The sequence below is a fragment of the Danio rerio genome, chromosome 12 (genome assembly GCF_049306965.1).
Source record: "Danio rerio strain Tuebingen ecotype United States chromosome 12, GRCz12tu, whole genome shotgun sequence".
Lineage (NCBI taxonomy): Eukaryota > Metazoa > Chordata > Actinopteri > Cypriniformes > Danionidae > Danio > Danio rerio.
Window position 1 is genome coordinate 5,205,694 of NC_133187.1, and position 21,196 is coordinate 5,226,889.

General features: G+C 36.1%; 2 protein-coding genes across 7 annotated transcripts in view; one reads left to right on the forward strand and one right to left on the reverse strand.

Moving 5' to 3' along the window:
• The window catches only part of kansl1a (KAT8 regulatory NSL complex subunit 1a), a 39,634-nt gene extending 23,678 nt beyond the window's left edge, over positions 1-15,956 (forward strand). Inside the window, exons 4-14 of one of the 6 annotated variants that reach the window (XM_687847.11) lie at positions 81-220; positions 2,431-2,566; positions 3,084-3,255; positions 6,172-6,372; positions 6,559-6,726; positions 9,135-9,268; positions 10,416-10,534; positions 10,648-10,705; positions 11,855-11,967; positions 12,440-12,665; positions 14,686-15,956. In XM_687847.11, coding sequence (XP_692939.6) covers positions 81-220; positions 2,431-2,566; positions 3,084-3,255; positions 6,172-6,372; positions 6,559-6,726; positions 9,135-9,268; positions 10,416-10,534; positions 10,648-10,705; positions 11,855-11,967; positions 12,440-12,665; positions 14,686-14,826 — 1,608 coding nt within the window. In that variant the 3' untranslated portion in view covers positions 14,827-15,956. Of the gene's footprint in view, positions 1-80; positions 2,567-3,083; positions 3,256-6,171; positions 6,373-6,558; positions 6,727-9,134; positions 9,269-10,415; positions 10,535-10,647; positions 10,706-11,854; positions 11,968-12,439; positions 12,666-14,685 lie in introns of those variants that run through there. The other 5 variants (XM_005156013.6, XM_073918089.1, XM_073918090.1 and 2 more) reach the window with 5 other exon arrangements.
• fra10ac1 (FRA10A associated CGG repeat 1) overlaps positions 1-21,196 on the reverse strand; it is an 855,621-nt gene that overhangs the window by 330,972 nt on the left and 503,453 nt on the right. The gene's annotated exons all lie outside the window — the stretch shown is intronic.

Sequence of the window (21,196 nt, forward strand, 5' to 3'; positions counted from 1 at the left end):
CCCTTACTTTATCTGCAGTTTCGCAGAAATAACCGTTCATTTTGCTGTGTGTTAACTTTTGTTTTGCATGTTTTCCACAGGGTCCAGTGGAGCTGGGAGACTCCGCCCCTTCCTGCAAGACAGAGACTAATGAGAATATCCTGACCTCAACAACATCCCAGAATTTCTCTGAATCGCAGTCTCGCTTGACGGACGCATCTGAGAACATTGTCTCCATTAGGTTCTGATCAGTTTAATTATTTCAATGAATGTTGTTGTGTTTTAGTATTTAAAGAGATAGTTCAGCCAACAGTGGTTCTAAACCTTTATGAGTTTCTTTATTCGGATGAACTCTAAAGAATAGATGTGTGAACCTATATTGGTCTCACGGTTCGGTTACGATTATCATGCCATCGATTCGGTGCAATTCGATTTCTTGGTGCATTACGGTGCATTGACAATGCTTTCCATACATTCCATTTAGGGGGAGGCTGAATCAAGCCGTCTGTATAACTACACAGACATACAGCACCACACTGTCTCTCATTCACACACGTACACAAACAAGGACAGCACCAAACAAACAAACAAACACACACACACACTTAAGCCCTCGCAATATGCGTTTAGCTGGGAGAGTTTGCACTGAGCGAAGCAAAAAAACAAACAAAAAGAAGCAGCACTTTTCCGACGGTCCCTTACTGAGAGAGCATCGCTCAGCGCAAGCTCTCCCAGCTAAACGCAAGGGTTTATGGGTGTAAACAAACGGTAAAGTGCTCGTAATGTCGAGCGGTAAAAAAGAAAAAGACAGCTGTGAAACATAACCAGCTTTGTCTTTTTTGTAGGAAACACACTTTAGATCTTTTAAGGGTAAGAGGTTTTTAAGTTATTGCCGCTATAACTGAATGTGTGTCAGGAATATCGAAAACAAAACCAAATTAACAGCGCTCATTTCTGGTGCCCCCCTGGATGTACAGTCTCTTAGCATTTGCCTATGCTGCCTATTCCACGGGCCGGCCCTGAGTTGGCTCGTGAGTGTTGCAAATACCGGCGCTCACCTCCCTCACGACAGAGCTCATAGGAAATTAATGACGTCAGTACATAATAACAGGATATGATTATTACTGAACCGATACCACATTGTATCGCGGTTCACTGAAATAATAATTAATTTTGACACCCCTAGTGGAAACTAGCATTTTCTTCACAGTGTTCACTGTAAAAAATGATGAGTTACTTAAATCAAGTAAACCAATTGCTTTAAAAGCAACAAGTTGACTTTCAAACAATGTAAGTAAACCCATTGTAACTTGTGACTGTTATGTTGACTTAGTTTTTATAATTATGCTAATTGGACTCACCTTTTTAAAAATAAAAGTAAACTAATCACTTTTTCCCAATACACCTTTATTAGATTTGTTTTTTCCAGCTTTTTTTGTATCCAGCAAAATGACAGTAACTAAAATAAATCTGCTCTTCCAGGCTCCAGGGTGTCTTCTAAATTCAATACAGGCTAGATTTTATGAACTTATTAAAGCACCAAATATTGAATATTGTAATAATTACAGTAATTATTTGAAAACAGACGTGTTAAAATAGTCTGACATTGTAAAAAGGGATTAGATGACTTAAAAAAAAAAAGAGTACAATTATCACAATTATAAAAATTAAGTCAACTTAACAGTATCAGGTTACAATGGGTTTACTTACATTATCTTTGTGAAGTCAACTTGTTGCTTTCAAGGCAATTGGTTTACTGGCTTTAAGTAACTACTCATTTTTACAGTGCATGGTGCACTTTTGACTATATCTAGAAATAAATGTATAATAGATACTTACTTATATTGACACATGTATGCATACACAGTTGAAGTCAAAATTATTAGCCCCATTATTGTGAAATGTTAATACTTGAAGTATTTTCCAAGTGACGTTTAACAGGGCAAGAACATTTCGACAGTGCTTTTTTAAATATTATTTCTTCTGGAGAAAGTCTTATGATTATTTTTAATTTAGCTGGAATAAAAGCCTTTACATTTTTAAAACTATTTTAGGTCAAAAGTATTAGCCCCTTAAGGCATTTGTTTGATTTCACACGAGGGCTCATAATTTGCACTTCAACTGTCTTTGAATTACAGTTGGGCGATTGCTTTATTTACATGAACACAGGAAGTAACAATTGATTTATCTCACTACCTAATACAGGGGTGTCCAAACTCAGTCCTGAAGGGTTGGTGTCCTGCAGAAAGCCTAGTAAGAGCTTGATTAGTTAGCCTATGTGTCTCTGATTGGAGCTGGAACTAAACTTTTGCAGAACTTCGGCCCTCCAGGACTGAGTTTGGACACCCCACACCTAATAGTTTAAAAACACAGGCAGGGTGAATGCAGTATCACCATGAAGTCATCGTCCAAAAACTGAATGTACATTGTGCTTTTGTTTTCTGGTTGCAGCAGTGTGTCAGAAATGTCAGACACGTGTCTTTTGAGTCTAGACGGCAGCTCTACGTCTGCACGAACACGTCCGCTGGTGGCCTGCAGGAGGCGACGACTGATCCACCCTAACACCATCCACAACCTCAACGGCAAGGTGTGTCTGTGGGATGTTTGCTAGCGTGTGTTAATGGACGCTTTTCACATTTCCAGGGGTACTCAGTTGCAGAAGTCCTCATAGTTGGGTAATCTTAGACTGCAGTGAACAAATATTTTTTTTTTTACAATCCTATTTGCTGAAATACTAAAAGAAAAACTCCACAATTGTGTTATCAAGACTTTCAGAAAAGGGAAAAATAGTGTGAGACTGATAATGGCAGCAAGAACAGAGAATAATGTCAGGTTTACTGTCCTGCCCCCATAGACACTGCATAACAAACACATTGCACAAGCCGTAATTAGTTTTGTTTTTGTAATTTGATGCAAAGATAATATGATGCATACATAAATACATATAAATGTTCATGTGTTTTTTTTAAGATAAAAATATTAAAAACTTTCAAGCATTTAAGATTATTGATGATTGCTAAACACTAAAACAGTGTTGTGAAAAGGCTCCATATCACAGGAGCATGTTTTAGTTGTTGGTTCTAATGTGTGACCTACGTTTTCAGGTTCAGAGAGTGTGTTTCTCTCCTCTGCGAGTGTGTGAGGTCAACAGCTCGTGCGTGATGTGTGGCAGCGCTCGATCCCTCCTGAAAGCAGACTCGCCGTATGATCGCCCTCTGCTGGAGAGAGTCGCACATCACGACCGCAGTGTCCACCCCGTTCTGTCCATGCAGTCAGGTGAGAGGAGAGATAACAGCGGTTTTAGAATCAATTCAATTGCAGGTAGTTTTGTACATAATTATTTACATGATTAAAAATAATAGCTTTATAAAGTACAATGTAGTGATGCATTTAAGGAAAGCAAATTAGTTTAAATAACAGCTTAAACTAAAACTTTTGTTAATTGTCATTGAATAAAATGTATCTATATCGTTTATTAATTTCTGTTTAACGGAGAGATGTTTTTTTTCAACACATTTCTAAACATAATAGTTTTAATAACTCATTTCTAATAACTGATTTATTTTATCTTTGCCATGATGACAGTAAATAATATCTGACTAGATATTTTTCAAGACACTTCTATACAAGTTAGTGACATTTAAAAGCTTAACTAGGCTAATTAGGTGAACTAGGCAGGTTAGGGTAATTAGGCAAGTTATTGTATAACGATGCTTTGTTCTGTAGACTATCAAAAAAAAAAAAAAATAGCGTAAAGGGGCTAATAATTTTGTTCTTAAAATGGTTTTTAAAAAATTTAAAACTGCTTTTAATCTAGCCGAAATAAAACAAATAAGACTTTCTCCAGGAGAAAAAATATTATCAGACATACTGTGAAAATTTCCTTGCTCTGTTAAACATCATTTGGAAAATATTAAAAAATTCAAAAAAATTCAAAGGGGGGCTAATAATTCTGACTTCAACTGCACACATATATATATATATATATATATATATATATATATATATATATATATATATATATTCATTAATTTTTTCTTGTCGGCTTAGTCCCTTTATTAATCCGGGTTCGCCACAGCGGAATGAACCGCTAACTTATCCAGCAAGTTTTTACGCAGAGGATGCCCTTCCAGCCGCAATATATATATCATAAAAAAATAGTAAACTAATATGTATTTAGATTTCCATTTAAATTACATCATTAGTTTTCACCAATTCATTGTTAAAATGTAAACAGTGAACTGAGATGTTGACACTCTATAATGAAAACTATATTTATTCAAGCAAAATATAGTTAATTTCATATATGCAAGTCATAACTTGAAATTTTCAGCTTCTATGTATTTAATATTTATGGTTGTGTGTTTGAGTATAACTTTTAATACTATTGTGAAGTTTAAAATAAAAATAATAATAATTTTGAGCAATTTGTTTTGGATAAAATAACAAAATAGTGCCATGTTTTCAGACATGTTTATATTCCTTTTTTAACACACCACCAATATTTTTACTTCAGAATAGTTAAGAAATCCATCTTTGGTAAAATAACACTGATTCTTTAGCCATCACAAAAATGAAAAAATTCTGCCCAATGGTCATTTTCTGAAAAAAATAAATAAATAAATGGTTACACTTTAAGTGCCAATTTTCTGTATTAACTTGTGGTTTATTACTTGCATATTATTATAATATTGGTTGTTTATTAGTACTTATAAAGCACATATTCTGCATGACCTTATCAAACATCCTTAATCCAAACCAAATGCCTAAACGCGATTACTATCTTACTAACCATTAATAAGCAGCAATGAGAAGTTTATTGAGCTGAAATTATAGTTAATGCTTTATTAATAACAGTAATTGTACCTTAAAATGTGAACAAAAATGCTCTTATTGTTTTTTTATTTGAAGGACGTTTTATCAGGTGCTTATAGAGTAAAACAATTCTAAACATTTTACTCAAACCCATACCTAACGAGTGCAGAGAAACCGAGAATTATTAAAAGGTCTCTGAATTATGGATGCTGAAAGAATACAAGTTAAGCTGTTTTATTGATATTGACATTTGATGCTTTAAAAAAATATATTATTTTTTTACTGTTTGTTAAAACACACTTTAATGTTCCTTCATGTTTAAACAAGGAAATATTTTTATTTTTTTATTTTTTCTAGGTCATGGAATTTTTTATTCTTGCAAATAGCATTTTACATTTTATAACAATCCACAAAACAATCCCAGATTAAAACAATCAACATTTACAAATGAGTAAATAAATAAATAAAATTAACAAAATAATAATAAATAAAATAAAATACAAATACAGAAAAAAAAATTATATAAAAAAAAATACAATTACAAGCCATATACATACATACACATGTACCTTCACTCAATCCAAATCTAAGGTTTTTAAGTGATTAAAGAATGCAATAAATTGTTGCCATTTTTCAAAAAAATGTTCTTCTCTACCTCTGATATTGTATTTAATTTTCTTAAGTTTTAAAAAGAAGACCAAATCTTTGAGCCATAATGAAATAGAGGGTGGTTGTGGGGAGGTCCAAGACAAAAGTATTCTGCGCCTAGCGAGAAGAGATGCAAAAGCCACAATGTCAGCATGTCTCCGGTTTAAAGGTTGACACTGAGAGGGAACACCAAAGATCGCGATTAAAGGGCAAACAGCTAACTTGACCCCCAGCGCATGAAGTGGAGGTGCGCACATTGTCCAATACTGCACTCCAGTAGTCAACTTCAAACTCTAAGTCAAGTTCCTATTCCCAGGCCCTGATAGCTTTAATGTTATGAGAATTGTCCTTTGACAAAATAATTGCGTATATTTTAGAAATAATCCCACTGGTATGAACATTCAGTTTAAATACCTCTTCCCATGGAGACTTCGTAGGCAGGGAGGGAAACTCAGAGAACAGAGAGGAAGCACAATGTCTAATCTGAAAATAACGAAATAAGTGGGAGGGGATAAATATTGATGATAATTCCGAAAAATTTGCAAACACATTGTTAACATAGAGATCTTCAAAGCATTTCACAAGGAAATATTTTAAGGAAGTTACCAATCCACCATTCACAGCTCTGTTTTATTGATTAGTCGGTGCGGTCCTAGATGTGTTTTACTCTTCTTCAAGTGTAATAACTGTATGTGAATTCTGTGCTGTTCTTCTCCTCTGCTCTGTCAGATGTGGCATTCAGCGTACAGTTGCAGAAGGTGTTGAGGACTCACTGGCAGACTCGACCCTTTGACAGGATCAAACCGCTCAAGAAGATCGCCCTCAAACACAAGCTCTCCACCACACCTCCGTCATCATCATCACCGTCTTCATCCTCCTTCCTCTCCAAACACAAATTCAGACTGTCCAACTCGCATGCGGCAGCAGTCCGTAAGTTCACTCATGGGTGTTCACAGACTGAGGGGGCTTTTACACCTATAGATTGCTGGTTTTGTTCCGAATAAGGGATTAAAATTGTTAGAAATGAACTTTCTGTTTGTTGTGCTTTCTCTCTCGCTTTCACAAGCCAAAGTTTCTAAACTAGTCAATGTGTGTTTGATTCTTCTTCCCTGTCAGGATTTGCTCGCCACAAGAGCAGGTCGGAAAGGTTTCACAGGCTGCCAGTGGAAAACATCTCATGTGTCCCAAAGCCAGAAACACTCACACCCTGCAGGACGGGCCGAGTGCTGGACCGGAGCCAGAGCCGAAAGAGGGTCCGAGAGCCCTCGCTGGACAGAGCAGACTGTGAGTGCACAGATTCCTGAACTGACCCTGCATGAACTCTAATTATTATAATTTTAGTTATTTTAGAGATTCACACAATTATTACCTGCAGACAGGCATAAAATCTGCTCTGAGTGGAGTACAGTCGGCATTTACTGGGGTTACACTTGAAAATGGCTAAAACTACTGTTTAAACATGCTGCAAATGGCCTGTGTTTATCACCTATTTGTATCTGTATCTAAAAATAAATGAAGATGATGAAGTTACCAGCCTACAGGTGAATAACTGTTTCGTAGACTCACCATTAACATAAGTACTTTTAACATCACTTTATGTAGTGTAAAAAATATACAATTTGCACAAAAAAAATATACTGGCCCTTTCTATCAGTGCTTCAGGATATTTCAGCTGAACAAATTGACTCTCATCAGCATGAAATTAAACACGCTGCCATGAAATCTCATTTCAGTAAAAGAGGTTCGGAAATAACAAGTGCTGAGGCAAAAAGCCACTCAATTGAAATTCTATTATTTAGAAATGTGGACCAAAAAACACCTGTGCATTTAATTAAATGTATTACAGCAGTAGCTGGTAAAGAGAATTAATAACAATTAATATTGATTGCAAGTATATTGTTCAACTTAACATGCTTGTTTCACCACAGATTTCCTTTCACATAGTTATTTTACACTGTTGAGCATTAAAACGGTTAGTAAAATTATAAATAAGTACAATTTATATTCATTCTAAATCGATATGTTCCATGATGCATCATTATTCATGATAAGATCACTGTCAGTAACTGATAATATTACTTTTAACCCTGTAATGTGTTCCTCTTGGTTTGTATTTGTTGTGTTAATACATTTACAAATACACTACACCTCAAGCATTTAACAGCTTGTGGAAATAAACGGCCATGTCACTTTTATTGGAGATAAAGCTGGATTTATATTTTCGCCTGGCGCCACATCGCATACCTCCACTGACTGCACGCACACCTCACCAAATGGATGAGGCTTTTATACTTGCTGCGTTCGCCGTTGTGATATTCTTTAAACGACAGGGAGCAGTCAAAAGAAGCTGACCGTAAAGACAGACAGATAAACAGAAGTAGGGGGTTTGTGGAACTACATTATATCATTAATTCATTCGATATTTTTAAACTAATTTTTAAAAATATTTTTAGAAATTCTTTTAATGATTATAAGGATTTTTATCACCATTCATAATTTTTTTAATCAAGCTTTGATGCATCGCTTGCTTTTGTTCATATCTCGGACAGTTTTTCCTATTAAAGTTTATTAAAATATTAATGAAGAGGACATGAGTTGCTCTACAAATATATTCTTTATTGTGGCAAGAATAAAAGCAAAAAAGTACACTTACTAAAAAAATACTAATATTTTTTTAGATTTAGCCCGCTCCACACTTCACACATTACTGTCTGGCTAGTTTCTGTCTTCTTATGCCTAAAAGGCAATAATGGTCCAACATTCCTGACCATTATCATCAATAAAGCCTAGATAAACGGGCATCAGTATATTGTAAACCGACAGGTTCAAATATTCTTTTCCAGTCATCAAAGAAATAATTTGTTCCTTAATTATAGTTTTGAAACTATTAAATTGTTTTAAATTCTAAATTGTAATTTATACATCAGTGTAAACCTATAAAACATATTTGTGTAATTGTGTACGCAGGCCTCTTTTGGCTTTAACAAACGTCTTCCTCGGGTTTTTCCAAACTTTTTAACAAAAACTTTCCACTTTCCCACGGCTGTCGCAATTTCTAGCCAAGAATAATTGATCATCTGGTTATGTCTATGATTACGGGTCATAAAGATCGTACCGATTTCAGACAAAATCTCTTCAAGTGATTCATATTCAACTCAAATCAGTTGCCACGCCACATGAACTGTTCGCTCGAGTCTAAAACTAAAAAATTATTCGCTTCACCAACTGAAATCATGTCACGCTCACCCAAACCGAACCTCTGCAAACACTGCGATAACGTCACATTCACATTATAGTATAAACCAGGCTTAAGATGGCTTTGTAAGTAAAATAAGACAATACAGTTACATGTAATGCTGTCAAAAAATTAGTCACATCCATCAAAGTTTGTAATTACATATTTTATCTTTGTGTGCATTATATTCAAAGATTTTGCATATAAATATAAATAAACAGATTGTCAATATTTATGCATTACAAATGCATACATTAATAATTATTAATGCACATAATAAATAAACAGGTCGCACTACAACCATTATCTGCAGTCGCACTAATGCACCTAAATATATTATAAGGTCGCATAGATTAATTTTCGGGCGCATATGCGACCAAAATGGTCGCAATTTCGAGCCCTGATATATATATATATATGTGTGTGAATTGTATTTGTGTTTTTTCCTTTTTTTAAGTAGCACCGAAAGTGGTGATGGATGCAGGCAGTCCATGTCCGTCTCTGTCCGGTCTTCACTCTACCAACACCAGTCCTCTGACCAGACAGCTCTCCCTCCCGATCGAGAGCAGCACTCCTCTGGGAAGCAATGTGGTACGTTCATAAGTTCAAAATTTTACTTACTAAACTAATTAGATTGCTGTGTGTTTTATGATATGCTATAATACATTTAAACGTGCATTGTTTTTTATTATTATTTACCATGTATACATAGACATTACGGTAAACATTAGGTCATAAAAATTTACTTGAATGTCCCGGAAAAGTTATGAAAAAATCATGGAATTTTAGTTGTAAAAATGTGCATGAACCCTGTCACAGGCAAATCAATGCTTGTTCATGTGAGTAACAAGAACACATTGTAAACTATCAGAGACGTGATCTCAGAGAATTGCCGAGTAGTTGCTGAGACGTGAGATATTTGGCATGCTAAATATCTGGAGCTGTCAGCGATTCAAATCATGCCATGTGAAATGAGTTTGGACTGAAATTAACATCGGTGATTACCCACAGCCAATGAGAGAGCAGCATCCACTAGTGTGGGGATCTGCAGGCCAGCGGGAGGTTGGGGGAGAAGTTAAAAGAGCTAATTTTTGGTTTATTTGGATCCAACAAATGGGGGGAAACCAGTGTAAATGTGGCAGGAGCACTAGTGTCTGTTTGATGTGTCGTGAACAATATCACAACCAGGTCGAAAAAGAATAAAGTTGAGGAGAAATTGCTAACTCACTTCAAACCCAGATGAGCAAATATTTACATTTTCTACCCCATTGAAGGCTTCTTTCTCATTATGTAGTTAATAACAATAGATATACTACATGTTTTTGGTTGTGAGACATAATTTGGACAAAGTTGTTGGCGATATTTCTTATTGTAAAGTCATGCAGCCGATCCATCTTGCAGTGTAAACAAAGCAGCGACAAAACGCTAGCCCAGATAGTCATGCAGTGTGGAAACATCTGTGACATGACCACTTTAAAATCATGCAGTCTGAACTCGGCATTAAATAACTTCAAGAACCGTCCCATTCCTAATATTTATTTATTGAATAAAACTTATTTTGAATGTTTAAAACTTGCTGCTCTTAAAAAGCTTTAAATTAAATTTTAAGAAACGTTGACGGCGAGCCCGATAGTCTTGCCTACTAGCCAGTGTTGAAATATTGAGAATTGAAGGCACAGAATTGGAAGCTCATAATGTTTTGGATCATTTATAATGATGTATATATTGTTTTAAACAGCCTATACGGAGAAGAAGAGGCGAGAGTCCGTTTGATATCAACAACATCGTCATTCCCATGTCAGTGGCTGCAACTACCCGAGTGGAGAAACTGCAGTACAAAGAGATCCTCACACCCAGGTCAGCCTTCATCAGCCACAAATCACCTTAACCCACACAACAACATCTAGTATCTGTTTTACAATAGAAGAAATAAACGTGCTCTACTCACACTTATATTTCTTGTTTTTCAGATGGAGGGAAGTGGACACTTTGGCTCAACCGCTTTCAGAGGAAGACAATAACATTCAGGTATATCAATGTTTTTTACGGTTTACAGTTTACCCCTTTTTTATGGTTTAATATTAGTATTATGGTTCTTCAGAGTGTGCCAGTTGAGGTTCAGTTCAACACACAGTTCAGATGTTTTTATTCTAATGTGTTAAAAAGTGTCATGGTGGGGGCGTTTACACAGCTCGCTGTTTTAGGGCTGTCTTGCTTCACATAAAAATTAATTTTAGCTTCCCGCCCAATGTAACAAGGCACGGCACACCAGACACACTCTTGGGCGCGGCAGAATCCTTAAGTGTCCCGAATCGTTGCGCCACGCATTTTAGATCTCCAAACACAGGCCTCCATCAGGGTAAACACACTGGCGGCTATTCGCATCGCACAGCCGTTGGCTTGAAGCGCCATTGTGTGTACCATGACAGAAACCCAGAACTCCAAAATGCATGGCGCTGTGTCAGCGCCGCACCACGCAGAGTGGCGCTTCTGGTGTGCGTCCTGCAGGCAAATTCGTTATTTTATTTCCAATGGAGAGATGCACACATGAAGAGACGCGCTTGCACTTTTCCAGCTGCACCTAGTTAAGATCACAGGGAGCTTCTGTGACCTCGAGAAATGCAAACGGCTGAAGTTTAAGGTAGACGCAATGAAAACTACACGTGCTTGCAAACCTACAAAAGGTACAAGCAATAATCCTGATTAGAGTGATAATGTGGAGAATATTGATCTTGTGTTGAGCCCAATGAGCCTTACGTCTAAAAATAGAGCAAGGGTGTTCCTTAAGCGATTTTGCTTTGCACTGAAAATGGCGGACGTAAAACAACAAACTGAGGATATGGTGACGCGCCTGTCAATCAATATTGGTGGGCGGGGGGAACGCACTCCTACGTCAAGTTGTGGTCGCTCTGAAAACCGCTCCAATTGGTCCACCGTTTTTATGTTGTAAAATTGACTGTGTGTGTTTATGTCAAACCAATATGACAGTCTATACACTATACCTACACACGTCTGTCCAAACAGCTTGAAAAGTAGATTTTTTTACCATAGGTGCCCTTTAAGCTTGTCAAAATCGCACTCGCATAAAACAGAAGAGTTGAATACTGTATTGTGTCTTTTTTAAATTCTGCTTTGCAGTTTTTTCTGATAAAAACAATGTGGTTTGTCCATGTGTAGGTTGAGGATCTTTCAGACGCAGTGTTCGCTAAACTCCACCAGCTGTGTGAGGATCAGGAACGCTCTCGCTGGAGATGGACAGCTCTGGCACCGGCCAAGAGGAGAGGCAGCAGGTACATGACCTCTCTGTCTCTTTCTCTCTCTCTCTCTCTCTCTCTCTCTCTCTCTCTCTCTCTCTCTCTCTCTCTTCAATTCAATAATTGCTTTATTGGCATGACAAATGTATTGCCAATGCAGTTATAAAGTTTACATAAAAAGTAACATACATATATTATAAAAACAGTAAACACAGTAAATAGCAGTAAAAAAGAAAAGAAAAAAAAGATATTTATATATAATAATTAAATAAAATATCAACAATACATGATATTATTCAATATATTATATTATTAGTCAACATATATTATTCCTAAAAATCAATACAAAAATATATCAGAATAAACTGTACATTTAACAATCAACATTTTAGGATAAAACAGTAATAAAACAATAATAATCAGTATATTTACAATGATTCATTTATAATCAGCTCTCTTTCTTTCTTTTTTTATTCGAGTTATTTAAACTAATCATATTATCTCTCAGGTCATATAAATCTCTGGACGGGCGAACAACCCCATCGCTAATCGGAACAAACCCTTCGACGCCGCAGCCCTCCTCTCCAGACACCAGTCAGTTCCAGATCCTGCAGGATTACGGACCGGTGCCGTCACCGTCGCCCCTGAGCCCCGCCAGCCCTGACACACCACACAGACTGATGTACAGCGAAGACACCTGTGGCTCCACCTCAGACTGCACACTGGAGGAGAAGGTGACACACATACACGCCTGCACACGCACACACACACACACTGTCCTGCTCACTTCATTCATACAGTCAGTTTTATTGTTATTAAAACCCATTTGTATTAGTCTTCTGTATGCTCAGCTTTTTTTATAAGGAAAAAAAATCTAAATATGTGACCTTGGGCCAAAAAACTATTCACAATTTTATTGGGAATCACAATTTTTGGGAATTTGGATTTGTGTGATGTTGCTGAAAACTAATAAATAAGCTTCACATTTATGCATGAATTTGTTGTGATAAAGTTTTTAAAAATCTTAAATCTGAGGGTTAAAATGAATCTTAATATTGAGAAAATCATCTTTAAAGTTATTTTAATGAAGTGCTTTGTAAAGCACATTGATACTCAAAAAATGAATTGGATATATTTACATTAGGAAGATTGCTAAATGTCTTTATGGATGATGATCTTTGCTTAATGATGTAATAGTTTTGTCATTGGAAAAGGGTCATTTTCAATCATACAATATACCTTTGGCTATTTTCACAAACATAGCTTTGCAACTTAAGTCTTTTGTGCTCCAGGGTCGCATATTTCCAGGATTTGTCTCATCATCACTTTTGCGGAGTAATAAACTACATTCTTTAGGGGAAATAAAAAAGTTAGGAAAGCTGTCACTGGGCCAGAACCTTTTCAAAGATAAACTTTTGCTCCTTTTTTTTTACCCCTAAAAAAGATACAATGTAGTTCCTGAGGTATACATTAGTACCCCAGTCACAGCTGTTTTTTATGCATGCATATAGAGCAGAATTTTAGAACTGTATATCTTAAATTTACTAGTTGATATAAAAAGTGCACTTTAAGATTGAGCAGTTGTAGTGTGAATTAAAATACATTTCGACATTTCTGTTATTGAAATATCTACACCTGTTTAGCTTCTGTTTTACCTTACTGGAACAGCAAACAACAGCATTTAATATATAGTTGAAGTCAGAATAATTACCCCCCTTTGAATTATATATATATATATATATATATATATATATATATATATATATATATATATATTTTTTTTTTTTTTTTTTTTTCTCAAATTATGTTTAACAGAGCAAGGAAATGTTCACAGTGTGTCTGATACTATTTTTTCTTCTGGAGAAAGTCTTATTTGTTTTATTTTGTCTAGAATTAAAGCAGTTTTTAATTTTTTAAAAGCCATTTTAAGGTCAAAATTATTAGTTCCTTTAAGCAAATTTTTTCCCAATTAGTCTACAGAACAAACCATTGTTATACAGTAACTTGCCGAATTACCCTAACCTGCCTAGTTACCATAATTAACCTAGTTTAGCCTTTAGGCAAGGCAAGGCAAGTTTATTTATATAGCACATTTTATACACAGTGGCAATTCAAAGTGCTTTACATAAACAAGAATAAAAGAAACAAGTAAAATAAAAATAAAAACAAATAATAAAAATCCGTAAAAAAAACATAAAAACAGGTAAAATGTGATATAAAAGAATGAAGAAGAAGAGAAAAACATGAAAGTGCTTTAAATGTCTCTTTAAGCTTTATAGAAGTGTCTTGAAAAATATCTAGTCAAATATTATTTACTATAAAATAAATAAAATAAAGCTTCACAAAAAAAAAGATAAAATAAATCGGTTATTAGAAATGAGTTATTAAAGTTATTATGTTTAGAAATGAGTTGAAAAAAATCTGCCCTCCAATAAACAGAAATTGGGGGGAAAATAAACAGAGGAGCTAATAATTCTGTAATATATATATGCCACTTTTGGTCTGTTTAATCCATCCTTGCACAAAATAATTTCTATGATAATTGTATATAATTTATACATGTAGATAAAATTCTCACAGGCAGTATTTTTAATTTTATTGCCTTGATAAGGTACATTCTTTGATTTCTCGAAACCTGTCGAGTCAAAACTGGGGCTAAAATCATGCAGTCTGAACTCTGCATTAGTGTAATTGGATGTACTGTTTTTAACATCCCTTATGTTTTTTTGTTTGTTTGTTGGATTTTTGTGGCAGACGGTGCTGCCCTGGGACCTCAGGAGTTTTCCTTTACCTGAAGACCCGATAGTGGAGCCAGAGCCGGAGCAAGACGAGCTGAGCTTTTCTGCAGGCCTCAGAGTCAGCGTGGAGTCCGAGAGCGACGCTTCCTCACCCTGATTAAAGACAGACCACGCGGACGGGCGATCTTAAAACCACACACCTCTTATGGCATTAATTGAGGAAAACACAAACTCATACTAATCAAAGCAAAACTACAAACGAATCTGTCGGGACTTCTGTTGTTTGATATTCAAACATCAGCCAATTATTTTCACAGTTTTTAGTGAATATTACCGAACATAGAAAGCTAAACCTGTTTTCTTTATTTTGTTTTTCTCTCAGAAGAAACGCATAAAGGAGATGTATGAAAGTTGTTTCCATAATTGTTTTTCATAGTCAGCTAAATATATCATCGGGAACTTAGTGTGGTATTCTAACCTGTCAGGTGAACACTATGTAGTGCACTGTGTAGCAGACGTAAAGAGGGCTTGACCAAAGGGTGCCTCTCTGCTGACTCGTTATATATATGTATGCTTGTGTTGTGAAGTGACGAACCAAAACCTGACGAAAATACTTGCCTGCATTATTCTCAGTTAGTGGATGGTCGTACGCCGAGCTCCGTTCAAAAGCACTTCACAGGGCACCGATATCTCTTCCTCGCTTTTCGCTCTTTCTTTCGGTTTTCTTTATGGTTTCCACCCAGCGTATGGAGTATTGCTATGCTAATGTTCATCATGACATCATGTATAATGGAGGAATCGCAAGCCTTTAGTGCACATTAGTTTAGCTGTACGTGCTCCGGGCTCTTTCTGCATCATCTGTTGAGATTGTACTTTTGTATCGTTGGTCTTAAAGGAGCCAGATGTTTCACACAGACCTGCCCTTCTCAGGTTTATGCAGTTGTTTGGGAAGCTGTTAACAAGGCGTCCGTCTGTTTTATCTCCTCACCTTGTCAATGTTTGTGTGACCCCGACTTAGTGTTCCTACTCAGCACTGTCTTCGCCCTTCGAGAATCTACTTGCTATGCAACTCGACATTATTGTTGTGGCCCTGTCCTTTTCTTTTTCATACAATCACCATGTCTTTCTTTTGTTTTATTTCTTTGACATGTCTTTCTCTTCATAGCTTTTTGAGACAGGTTTCATTGTAATTCGGACTGTTTCAGACGTGAAATCATTTGCAGAAAAAAAAAGAAAAAGAAAAACACCCTTTTTGTAAATAGTACCATTAAAACAAATCAAACTCCATTCAGACTTTGTGTCTCGATAATGTGTGCGTGTGTGTGCGTGCGTGTGTATGCGTGCGTATGTGCGTGCGTGCGTATGCGTGTATGTGCGTGCGTGCATATGCGTATGCGTGTGCGTGCTCTGCCAGTGTGAATTTAATTTTAGTTATAATGTGATTTGACTCCATACAGTGATGGAACTCATAATTAGTATTTTTTTAAACATTTATTTGTGATTATTTTCTCAAGCTTTAACAAAACATTTTGTACATTTGAGGATGTAATTTTCCCCTCATTTTGAACATTGCCGCCGAAATGAATAAGCAAACAAATAAAATTAAAATACAATTACAACAGGAATAGATAAAAGTATAGCAAAATTGAAAATATTAATAATAATATTAAATAAATAAATAAATAAAAAGAATAAAATAATAATAATAGTAAATAAAAATAAACTTTAAAAATAATTCAAATAAATAATTACCTACAGTACATGATAATCCTTCTATTGATGAGGTGTGTGATCGATGTAGAAGTGAAAAGGCAGACTTTTTCCATATGTTCTGGGCTTGTCAAAAGTTGAGTGACTATTGGACACAAATATTTAAAACATTAAATGACGCCTTTAATTTAGAGATAAAACCTAGTGTTGAGTTAGCTATCTTTGAGGTACCAGAACACAATATATTGTTGACAAACAAGAAAAAAAAAATGTATTCGCCTTCGCTACTTTGTTAGCAAGGAGTAGAATACTACTTGAGTGGAAATCAGCAGCTTCACCTAAAGCTTCAATGTGGATGTGTGATCGGATTTTATATTTGAAATTAGAGAAAATTAAGTATTTAATGAAGGGATCTGTCCAAAAATGTTATGAGACATGGCAACCTATGATCACATATTTTGAAAGAAGGAAGAGTCTCTCCTTTAACTGATTTATATAAATAAATCTGTGTTAACAGGTTTAACTGTGATCACCACTATAGTTTAGTTTGATGATTATGTAAAAGACCACTATAAATGTAACAGAATTGATTTGTATTATCATAATTAGTATTTTTAACTTTAAAAAATACTTATTAAAATATTTTTTTGAATGCTAGAAATACAAATAAAACATGCATCACTGCATTGATATAGCCTAAAAACAGCAACAAAGGGTATGAGTATGCCCACTCGGAATCTGCGTGCGCAGAATTCCGCACATTTTACGCAGATTTTGACCATCATTAGTTCTGTTTATTTGCTTGCGTAAATGTGTGTAAATCTAAATTTGTTCAGTTTTTTAATTAATTACAGTAATATTATTGACTAATATGAAATTGTTCATCTGATTTATGCACAATGCAGTTTGTAAAGTAATATTTTCTGTCTTTTAGTAGAGCTATTATATGAGACTCTTGCTTTGTGTAACCAAAGAAAGTAAATCTAATTGGATTTGCAATTTAAACATTAAATAAAAGTTAAAAAGGTATTACTTTTTATTTCACATATTAAGGTTTTAGTTATTATACTCTCAAAATAATTCTGCAGAAATCTGCAGATTTTTACCAAAATTCTCAGCAGAAATAGCAAAAAACGTCTGCAGATTCCGTCTGGCCCTGGGTATGAGTATGAAAGAGAAAAGTACAAACAATATTTACAAAACCTCAATCATTAAGAAAAATTATTATAAGCTTTATAAACTTATTGTTCTTAATACGTTTAAGACATTCAACGAGGGAAATTTCAGCAAGTTAAATACAAAATCTACGTATTGCGTTTAAAATCTTAATGTGTAAAATAAGTAACCAAGTTATCAATAGGATCAATAGCATGGTCACTACCTGAGAAACATCAATCATATTTAATCAAAGACGATGGATAAAGAAGGTTATCCAAAAGTCAGCATAAAGCTGCAGTCGCACTAAAGTTTGAGCTTGAGAAATTCTGTCGTACGGTGCTGTGAAAGTGGGCGGGGTTAAACATTGATTAGACAAGCCAGCGATTGGTCCATATTTAAAATTTACGTCCAGTGAGGTCATGTTTAGATCCTTGATTGGTTTCACGCAGTCAAATTATGCGATTTTGCTTGTCAGAGTTCACCAAGCTAGAACTTTCCAACGCAGCGAACTGCAAAACTTGACGCACGACCTTGCGTTTCCGGTCTGATGCATTCGCTTGCGTATGAATGGAAGTCATGGGGAGAAGAGTCCAGTGTGACCACAGCTTTAGTTCCTGATGCGATGATGACGTCCAGGTGAGTGTGATTTCACCAACATTTTACTGAATCAACATCTCTGTCTATCCTGGAACACCGTTTCAAATCAGCCAACCAGATTTGAGGGATGCGTTTACATTGTCAAATTTAGGCATACATTTAAGCTTTTGCGATTAATCCCCTCTGACTTTGGAAGTCAGTTATAGTTAAGGTTTGTTTATGGGTAGAGATTAAGTTTGGACTATATTCATTTTCTTTTCAGCTTAGTCTCTATTAATCAGGGGTCGCCACAGTGGAATGAACCACCAACTTATCCAGCATATGTTTTATGCAGCAGATGTCCTTCCAGCTGCAACTCATCACTGGGAAACACCCATACACTTTTAGCATTCACACTTATACACTATGGCCAATTTAGCGTATTCAATTCACCTATAGCCCATGTGTTTGGACTGTGGGGGAAACCGGAGCACCTGGAGGAAACCCACGCCAACACGTGGAGAACATCCACACGGAAATGCCAACTGGCCCAGCCGGGAACTTGTGAGACCACCATGACACCTTAGACTATATTTTCGATCCAAAACTATGTAATACGATCAACATAGGTAATAATGTAGGATGTCCTACTTGGCAAAACCCACAGACCTCTTAAGACAACAAGAGAATATGTAATAAATATAAAGTGCTAAAATGCTTGGCTAGTGAGATACATTTTGGTACAAGCATGACCAAAATGTTTGGGGAAAAATAAATAAATAAATTTATATATATATATATAGAGAGAGAGAGAGAGAGAGAGAGAGAGAGATCACAATAAAAATGAGAACAACAAAATTTATATGTTGGGGAAAATGTACATACATATTTAATTATGAACAGGAAAACTAAAGAAAAAAAAAAAAAAAAAATATATATATATATATATATAAACCTTGTGTATTTTTAGTTGGAATAACTGATTTGAGTTAAATTGAGCAAACTTTTATTTTAATAGATATATCTAATAAAACTATTTTCTTTAAATACACCAACATATACCTTTATATTATGATATTTTGACTATATTCACTGAGAAATTATGAAAAATGTTCATGTCAGAAGATGGAGACACTGTAGTCATTAAGGGATGGACATGGTCAACAACAATACTCAGGTAGGCTGTGGTGTTGACACGATGCTAAATTGGTGCTGAGTCCAAAGTGTGTCAAGAAAATATCCCCCACACCATTACACCACCACCTGTCCTGTTGATCCTATGCAGGATGGATCAATGCTTTCATGTTGTTGATGCCAAATTCTGACCCGACCATCCGAATGTTGCAGCAGAAATGGAGACTCATCAGAGCAGGTAACGTTTCTCCAATCTTCTATTGTCCAGTTTTGGTGAGCCTGTGTGAATTGTAGCCTCAGTTTCCTGTTCTTAGCAGACAGGAGCGGCTCCCTGTGTGGTCTTCTGCTGCTGTAGCCCATCTGCCTCAAGGTTAGGCGTGTTGTGTGTTCAGAGATGCTCTTTTGCAGACCTGAGCTGTAACGAGTGCTTATTTGAGTTACTGTTGCCTTTCTGTCAGCTGGAACCAGTCTGGCCATTCTCCTCTGGCATCAAGGCATTTGCACCCACAGAACTGCTGCTCACTGGATATTTTCTCTCTTTTGGACCATTCTCTGTAAAGCTTAGAGATGGTTGTGCATGAAAACCCCAGTTACAGTCACTTAAATCCCCTTTCCTCCCCATTCTGATGCTCGGTTTGAACTGCATCAGATCGCCTTGACCATGTCTACATGCCTAAATGCATTAAGTTGCTGCCATGCGATTGGCTGATTAGAAATTTGCGTGAATGAGCAGTTGGACAGGTGTACCTAATAAAGTGGCCGATGAGTATATATTATTTGAACTCAAAAGCCATGGTTTTCCTTCAGAGACACAATAAAGCATCAGGACATTTTGCTTAATATCCTTTATTTCCAAATTCACATGTACATCAACAAGTATCATTGTAAACCAGTTATTAATAAAACACACGAACAATATTGACAACCACAGTTCCCAAGCTAAAATTTACAACTGCAAAAATGGTGTATGGAGTCGATGACAACAGGATGGCAAAACTGCACCCAGAACCATGTCACAGGTGTGCTATCGTGAGACATTTAAACCAAAGGACCCTCTCTGTCTGTCTGTCCTCTAAACACTCGTTTTCCCCCGCTCAACACAACATCACCAACATATCCAAGCTCTCCAGAACTTTCCAAAAACACCCCGAGTCAGAAAACGTTCAGAAACATGTTGCCAATCCATGTAAAAACTCAGCATGCAGATTAAAGTGTTGCAGGCATGGTCTCTGAACTTCTCTGCTTATTATTATTATTATCATCATCATTTTTTTTTTAAGTCTCTTCCAAGTCCTCATATAAACATACAGTCATAAACATACAATAAACATACATTAAATATATCTAATGGTAGTTACACGGCTCCATCTCCAACACAAAGAAACAGGGGGCGCCGTATCAGTAGTGCTCTTTTTCCACTACTATCTACAAAGATTTTCCTAAGAAGCACATCAGCGATTATGGGGGTGTACGAGGCATCGCAGTATCTCGGGCTGCTCACATGAAATGCATGCAAGGAGCGACGATAGTGTGGAGTGGTTCAAAGCTCGTTAAACATTCTGCGGTAGAGCAGTGCAGGGGAGAGAATTGAAGCCATATGATTGGCTGAGGCCATTACATCATCATTCAGTGAGATACAACGCCCCCCACTTAACACTGTACAGCTATAAAGTGAAAGCAGATGATGCAGTCACAGGAAAGTGCGACAGATCCAACTTTAATGGCATGCTTGTGCTCTAGTGAGATTATTTTTCATGTGTGTGTGTGTGTGTGTAGAATACAATGCTCAATATTGTTAATGCAGCTGGCGAATGTACAACACAGTGTGTGCCAGTGTGTGAGCAACAGTTTGGCAGTTCATCTCAGCCGGAGCTGGAACTGTTGGCAGTATTATGGAAAAAACAATTCAGGTGTGCATGTGAGATTTCAAAATAACGTCCAAATCGCTC